Source organism: Silene latifolia, chromosome 6, assembly GCF_048544455.1.
Source record: "Silene latifolia isolate original U9 population chromosome 6, ASM4854445v1, whole genome shotgun sequence".
NCBI lineage: Eukaryota > Viridiplantae > Streptophyta > Magnoliopsida > Caryophyllales > Caryophyllaceae > Silene > Silene latifolia.
The window spans coordinates 2,228,327-2,237,205 of NC_133531.1; the positions used below are offsets into that span (position 1 = coordinate 2,228,327).

The 8,879-nt window shown below is 34.4% G+C and overlaps 1 protein-coding gene across 1 annotated transcript; it reads right to left on the reverse strand.

Moving 5' to 3' along the window:
• Window positions 1–2,835: 2,835 nt before the first annotated feature.
• On the reverse strand, window positions 2,836–3,630 carry LOC141586793 (uncharacterized). The gene has a single exon (XM_074408144.1). It carries the CDS (start codon window positions 3,628–3,630, stop codon window positions 2,836–2,838), a length of 795 nt encoding a protein of 264 aa, XP_074264245.1.
• Window positions 3,631–8,879: the final 5,249 nt, after the last annotated feature.

The window sequence follows — 8,879 nt, forward strand, 5'->3', positions numbered from 1 at the left end:
TTTAATCTCGTCCATACAATAATAGTGGCCAAGTTTTTTACTACTTCATTACATTGTGTACCTAATCCATCCTCATGTTTCCCCATTAGCCTAACCTTAACCGTACCCGTAACGAGTCAATGTTCGATAGCACTTAGATTAATAGGTAAGGGATTAAGTTCAATCAGATTCATTTCATTTATATCATTTTTATATGTTAGTTCAAATTTTTCTTAATCACTTTTTTAATGGCGAGGGAACATGCAATCGCTACTTTTGATGTGCACTGACTGAACCTCGAGTATGCGTTAACCTGCAAATCGCAAATCACAAATCACGTATGTCAAATCAATCACCTTTAAGTCAGTAGTTTATAAATTATAATTTTGTGCAAATGGAATGTAAAAAAGAATAAACTTTGTAAAAATGCCAAGGGGAAATCATTATGTCGTAGGTTTTGACTAAATTGAAACAGTTAAACTAATTGATTAAAAATGAAATAATTAAATAAAGTTATCAAGCATGTGAGGTTTTTGAGTGAATGGAAGTGACCCACGTGATAGAGAGGAAACGCGTACAAATCATTAGCAATTCACAATACGCAAATTCTTATTTCAGACGGGCTTTTTTCCCTCTGAAATAAGACGGATAAAATGTTGTCATTTTTTAAGAAAATGTAACCAATTAATTCACAAAATGTTATGACTAGAGGTATTATTTTTTACCCTGAAAATAATGTGAACAATAATGGTAACATGTTTATCAGAAAATAACATTTTATTGTAAAATGATGACATGTTATCCGTCTTATTTCAGACTAAAAACAGCCGTCTGAAGAAAAACGGACTGTTCAAAATATGGAATCAATTTGATGATTACTTGGGAATTTATAAATCAAACGGCAAAATCTCTCTTGCCTAAAGTCCAACTTAGAAATATAAATCGCGTAATTGCTCATTCATTCATAAAAAATATACTGCCTTATTAAGCCTATGACTATTTTTTTTTTGGCTTAATTTAAGCTCTCATTTAACTTATTTAAGTTTACTTCAACTCAATTTAGCTCGTTTTAGTTTAGCTCAGTTTATTTCAGCTCTTTTTATTTCAGCAAATTTCGATTCAGTTCAGTTTAGGTTATTTCAGCTCTATTTATCTCGCCAAATTTCGATTCAGCTCGTTTCAGTTCACCTCTATTTATCTCGCCAAATTTCGATTCAACTCTTTTAACCCACTTCAACTCAATTCAATTCAGCTTAGCTCATTTCAGCTCAATTCAGTTCAGCTCAACTTTATTCTGTCTAAAAGAACATGACTTAAGTTTAATAGATGAAACAAAAGAGGTTACTTAGATACTAATAAAATATTTGTCACATATATACAAGTGAAAGCATATTTAACCCGTTTTCATCTTAAGATGAATATTATCATTTGAAGAGAAACTTGCTAAACTTACAATGCTTTTCATTAGTGATTGTAAGTGGTTGGCTCGAGTATACAAATTGTAAAAGGTAAAACTTAATCCAACACTTAGTTGACATTTCAAAATCAAACCACAATTTTTGAGTAGTTATTACGAAAAATAAACAACAAGATGTTATCATTTGAGTTTTGCCTTTTAACTTTTTATCACTTTTAGGTTCTTAGCATAATAAAATTATGGACAACAAACTGAGCAAACAATACATGATTATGCAAATTTATCTTAAATAAGTAGCGTTTTTTTGGATTTGAAACTTATAGGATCTGAATCGAATCAACTTATAAGATCTCGAATCGAATCGAACTTATAAGATCGAATCAACTTATAGGATCTCGAATCGAATCAACTTATAGGATCTGAATCAATCAACTTATAGGATCTGAAGTTAACTTAAATTAAGTGACTTTAAGTCCAAAAGAACAGGGCCTAACTCTTTAACTTGATAGGAATAAATATACACAGTAAATACATATCTTAAGACTAATTATTTTTATTCTTGGTGTGATTTTAGGATTAATTATAATGTTACAGAGTAATCCCTATACCCATGAGTCGCTATTTCAATATTATGTTATTACTTGCAAACTGCAATTAGAATAAAAGGATCATTATGATTGTCCTACTTCAATGCAAGTATCCAATTTATGTGTCTATGTTAAGATGAACACAAGATCAAGTCATTTGACAAGAAAGAACCATCGACAAAATCAAATGGCAAATAATGTCCTAAGAAACTCACAAAACAACAAAATGGACATCAATAAAATGACATACCTACACTTTATATCTTTTTTCCTAAATTATTCGATTGTTAAAAAAATACAATACGAGAAGATGACAAAAGTGTACTCTGTACTCATATGAGAAAATATAGCAAATAAAATTGACGATACTCTTTTGTTATTCTCGTATAAGATCATCGTCCAATAAGATTAATTTACTTTTCATTAATCAAACAAAAATAGAAGTACCAAATGATATACTTCACTCCGTAATAACTAAATTAATACTGATAGTACCTTTAAACGTTCTTATACACGATTAACTAATACCAAATCGATTTATAATACTCTAATCAAAACATGTCACACTTCCTCCATATCAACATCCACATTTTTTCACCTAGTTAAAACAAATTTTCACTACATTACAACTTCCTCCACCCCAAATTACCCCCAAGAAAAACATGAAAAAAATAGTTACAAAAGGGTAGTTTTGTCATTTCAACTACCAACAAACATCAACAAACAAACCAATCCAAACCGAATAAACCAATCAAAACCGAGACTGGATTCTCTGTCCCATTTCCGTATCCAAACGGGTCACTCAATTACATTGGAAAAGAAGAATAGAAGAAGAAGAAGACAAAGTCAAAGTCAATGATTATGATTTAGTCTTCCAAAATCAGCTAATTTCCTCGATCTATTCGCACAAAACGACGCCGCATCAACCAATGGCGGTTTATTACTATTAATTTCACTATTGCCACTGGCCGGAACCCTAATTTCGCCGGAAAATCCCGATTTCTCGCACCGCCGGTGTCGCGAAGGACTAGCCCTAACAAGAGGGCTTAAACAAAACGCGATGCTCGCCGCACGTGCTGGACTCGGTCTTACACGTGCCGGACTCGGCCGATTCATCCACCTCGCCGGCGACGATTCTGCTGTGTTATCTTCTAACTCGTTTTCCGGCGACATTCCTTTGTTTCGACACGTAATTACCGTCGAATTGTGAGAAATTATCGTTGAATTTGTATCTGAAGTTGAATTTGCAGACGATTTAGTCGACCTAGATCGGAATAATTTCGCGATTAATCCAAATTTTGATTTTCCGGAAGAACTCTGTGATTTTTTCGGTGGATTTATGGTTATTAATGGAGTAGTATAAAATCGCTGAATTGGTTCGGATTTTCGGCGGGAAATGTAGGGAGATACGGATCGAGGAAAGATCAATGGCGGCGGTTGTTGTTGCTGCTGTAATTGTTGCAATTGCTGCTTACGACGATCAAAATTAGGGTTAGGGTTAGGATTAGGATCAATGGAGGAGTTAGATTGAAATTGAATTGGGGATTCTGATTGTTTTTCAATGAGAATGAATAATTTGTCGCGTAAACAAGACGCGCATACGCCGACGGAGCTACTGAGGTCTGATAAATGTTTCTTGCACCTCATTGATGAATAATCTTTGAATTTACAATTTATTTGATTATTTTCTCTCTCTTTGATTTCTATCCCCAATTTTTTCTGGGATTTTGATTGGAGAAATTGGGTTTTTAATTTAGCAAATTGGGTTTTCTGGGATTTTGATTAGGTCAATTGGATTTTCTGGGTTTTAAAATTAGCAAATTCGTAAAAAAATTGGGTTTTCTGGGTATTTAAATTGGTAATAAATTGGGTTTTCTGGGATTTTTAATTGAACAATTGGGTTTTCTGGGATTTTAATTTGAGTAATTGGGTTTTCTGGGATTTTAAATTGAAAATTTGGGGATTTCTAGGATTTTAAAATAGATAAAAAAACAAAAAAAATGATTTTACTAGGAATTTCAATTTCAAAATGAAGGTGTATTTTGGGAGTGTGATGATTTGGAAATATTTTTAGGTTTTGGCATTTTGTTCTTGGGAAAAGGTATTGGATTAATTTGTAAAAAAAAAATTGGGGAAAAAAAAAAGAGAGATTGTTGAGATTGTGAAGGGAGTGTGTTGTCTACAAGTTGTGAGCTTGTGACTTGTAAGGTGTGTTGGCTAGTTTAGTGTGTTTTTTTTATAGTTGGAATATGGTCAACCACAATCTTGTATGTTAATGGCAATGGTTGCATAATCAACCCAAAATGATTTATTACCATAGTTAAATTAATTGGTACTTCTCACTATTACTCTCGGAATAAATGTGAGACGGTACTGTATAAAGAACGTGATTGTATCGTTTTACCCGTTTTCTGTAGTGATTGTCATGTGAAAAGAGAGATAGAGAGGTTATTATGCTTAGTTGGTTGAGCTTTGACTTGAGTTTTTTTTTTTTTTGTCCTAAGCGAGCTAGTTGAGTCTTGGATCTCGTTTTCTGTAGTGATTGTCATGTGAAAAGAGAGATGGAGAGGTTATTATGCTTAGTTGGTTGAGCTTTGACTTGAACTTTTTTTATTTGTCCTAAGCGGAGCTAGTTGAGTCTTGGATTTTAGGGGGCGTTTGGTTCATTAGCATGGAATGGAATGGATTGGAATATGAATCCATAATGGTATGGGGTTCTAAATCCATTCCTTTATAAACTTGTTTGGTTCATCTTAAAATTGTACAAGGGTGGAATGGAGTTTGATACCAAGGGTAGAAGTTGGGTATGAGATTCTAGGGGGTTGGAATGGAGTTAGAATCCATTGGGTATCTAACTCCATTCCAAAATACTCCAACCAAACATTGGAATGGAGCAAATTCATTCCAATCCATTCCAAGAGAGCCAACCAAACACCCCCTTAGTAAAGTATTGAGTAGGAGACGAAATTATAGAGATGATAAATGTGATCGACCAAAAATGTGTTTGTTATCATTTTTAGGTACTTTTGTTTTACTAGTGTGAACGATTGTGTTTGACGGAAAATAATACGTTGAATCTCCTCCTTGTAAAGAACAATAAGTTGGTATGAATACCCAACAATAATAGTTGGGCTTGTAAACAATTACTTATGGAAAAACTTTTTGGACCTTTCCATTGTTTTTGCTTGATATGATCCGTCTTGTATTTTAGAAATGGAAATGGTGACCTTAATTCTCTTCCAAAAGGACGATGAATCATCGAAACATTATTCGAAAACAATTTAGTCAATGTTTCATATATAAACGTACAACCATGAGTGAGTATAAATTATTTGTTTCCCTCCTTTCTTCTCTCGTATTCAATTTCCATTATCATGATGACATATCTATTAGACTATGTAACTAATATAGATAAGTTAGTTATGCAAATCAAGAATTAGTTACATGATTAGTTAAGCTGACTCATATTTAGTTAAAGCTAACTTGAGTTGGTTAGAAGGTTGTTAGAAGCCACTGCTATATATAGCTGATCATGTACATATCATTATTCACCTTTTCAGAATAATAAAATCATAATTCTTACATTCTCATTCTCTCTAATCATGTTATTACAAACATCAGTTTAATATGGTATCAGATACCAGTTAAAGTTCGATCCTCACGATCTTCATCTTCTTCATCCTAATTCTTCATCACAATCTTCATCTTTCTCATCAAATTTCTTCATCATCATCATAAATTCGCTTCCGCTTTCACAAAAGATCAAGAAAATCTTATCAATCAAAACAAACTTTCTTTCAATCAATCACTATGCCTGAAGAAACAGAAAACAATGATCATAGTTACGACTACTATGATGATCCACTTTACTTATCCTCGTCTGATCAACCATTCTCACATCTGGTCACTCCACTGTTTGATGGTACGGATTTTTTGGGTTGGAAACAAGATGTTTTGATGGCTCTGGCATCAAAGAACAAGGACTGTTTCATAGATGGAACCTTCACCAGGCCACCAAAAACTGACAAGAAATTTCATCAGTGGGTTCGTTGCGATCTGATGGTCATGAAATGGATCCTTAATTCTTTGGATAAATCCATTCGTGATAACCTCAAATATGTCAAATCTGCACAAGAGCTTTGGGAAGAATTACTGGAGAGATATGGGCAAGCAAATGCAGTTGAGATCTATCAGCTGAGGAAAGATCTTGATGCTGTTAGTCAGTCTAACATGTCTTTGGTCGAGTATTACAGCAAGTTAAAGAACTATTGGGAGACTTTAGATAGTTTAGACCCACTTCCTCAATGTTCATGTGGTAAAATTTCACTCTGCACTTGTACTCTCATGAAAAGAATTGTAGCAAGAGAGAATAACTCCAAATTGATTCAGTTCTTAATGGGTTTGAACAACAGTTTTGACACTGTCAGAACTCAAATACTATCCTTAGATCCTTTGCCTACAATTAATAGAGCATTAGGATTGTTGCAAAAAATTGAGAAACAGAAACAAGTGGTTGAATCTGTTGAAGTTCTGAATGAGGCTTCTGCGTATGCTGTGTTCAAGTCTTCTGACAATACTACTGCTGACAAGAAGACCAGGAAGTATTGCAGTCATTGTGAAATGAACAATCACAACCTGGATGAGTGTTTTTGGGCAAATGGGTGTGCACACTGTGGGAAGCCAGGTCACAAGATTGACAAGTGTTATCGCTTAGTGGGTTTTCCTTCTGATAAAACTGGCAAGCAAGCTGACAAATCTGCAAAGCCTAAGCCTAAGTTCTTTAAGGGCAAGCCTGGTTTCAAGAAGTCTGCTAATATTGCTGAGATTCTTGAAAACTCTCCAGAAGATAATCCATTGGTTTCTTCAGATGGTGCTAGCACTTCACAGACTTTTGATTCTACTATGTTGGATGGTTTGGTCAATTCTGTGGTTGATCAAGTGCTGAAAAGGATTTCTGATAATGTTCCTTCTCTTTCCTCCTCTAACTTTGCAGGTATTCTTTCCCTTTTTCATGCTAATGCTGCTAATAAGTCTTTGATGTTACATGACTGGATCATTGATACTGGTGCTTCAGATCACATGACCTTTAATGTTAGTTTGATGCATGACATTAGAATTTTGCCTAAGCCCTTACAAATTGGTCTTCCTGATGGTAGTATCAAGTATGTTTCCAAAATTGGTTAAGTGTGCACTAACTACCGATATTGTGTTGCTTAATGTTTTGTTAATACGATTTCAAGCAAAATTTTCATGTCTGTCACTAAGCTAATTGATAATAACAAGTTGTTTGTGTTTTCTCTGCTTTGATTGTTCTTTTCAGGACCTTTCCACTAAAAAGATCGTTGCTCTTAGCGCAAGCAGGATAGGAGATTTATATAGATTCCAAAATGCTAGTACTATAGAATTAGTGAATAAAGTCGTTTCCTTAGTTTCAAAAGTTTTAGTTGATCAGGCATTGTCTTTACATTCTGCTAATAATTGTTCAAATTCTCAGTCTGTTGAGTTGTTACATGCCAGATTAGGACATGTTGGTTATGATAAGTTGAAATTTGTAACAGCTGTACATGGTAATAAGAATAAAACTTTGAATTGTGAATCATGTATTTTGTCCAAGCATCATGTATTGCCTTTTCAAAACAGTTATTCTAGAGCTTCCAGTTTGTTTGAATTATTGCATATGGATGTTTGGGGACCATATAAAACCCCTGCTTTATCTGGTGCTAAGTACTTTCTTACAATTTTAGATGACTTTTCACGCAATACATGGACTGTTTTGTTTCAGACAAAAGATCAAGTGTTTAAGCTAATTAAAGATTTTTTTGCTTATATTAGCACACAGTTTAATGCTAAACTAAAAATCATAAGGTCAGATAATGGATCTGAGTTCTTACATCATATGTGTGGCAATTTATTCAAAGATATGGGTCTTGTTCATCAGACAAGTATTGTAGGAAGACCACAGCAAAATGGGAGGGTTGAACGTAAGCACAGACACCTTCTTGAGACTGCTAGGGCTATCAGGATACATGCTGGTTTACCTATAAAATTTTGGGGAGACTGTTTATTGACAGCTACTCATTTGATTAATATGATGCCATCTTCTGTACTTCAATGGCAAACTCCTTTTAAACTGTTATTTGGCAAAGATCCACCAGTAGGGACTTTGAAGGTGTTTGGGTGCTGTTGTTATGCGACTATGCCCCCTACCTATGCTGATAAACTAGGTACTAGGGCCAGGAAATGTGTGTTTCTTGGATACCCTCACCAGCAAAAAGGCTACAGGCTTTATGACCTGTCTACTCATAAAATATTTGTTAATAGAGATGTTGTTTTTAGAGAAGATGAGTTTCCTTTTAAACAAAAGATTTCAGACACAGTCTCCCATGATAAGTTGGTCAATCCAGCTACTTCTACTATTCTAATATCCAGAGGTTATAATCCAAAAGACAATAGTACTACAGATAATAGAGCAACAGCTGACAATTCTGAGACTTCACATGGTCAAAGTCAGTCTGATAATAATATTCACATAGATACAAATGACAATACTCTACAAACTACTTCTGATGGGTCTCTTTCAACTGAGACTCAACAAGATAATAATCTTAGAAAATCTACAAGACCGAGGCAACCATCTGTACTCTTACAACAGTATCATTGTCCTCTGAAATTATCAAGTTTAGCACCTACATCAAATACAGCAGCAATACTTCAAGATTTGAGGCATTTTTCTTCAGACTATGTAGCTTCTATGGCTAGTGTTCTGGTTGAAAAGGAGCCATATACTTTTAAACAAGCAAGCTCTCAACCTGAGTGGATTGCTGCAATGCATAAGGAGATCCAAGCCCTGGAACAAAATCAGACATGGGAAATGGTGGATTTACCAGAGGGTAAGA

What these genes read in the sequence shown, in the direction of transcription:
- LOC141586793 (XM_074408144.1), bottom strand. Translation starts at nt 3,630, where the DNA reads ATGAGGTGCAAGAAACATTTATCAGACCTCAGTAGCTCCGTCGGCGTA.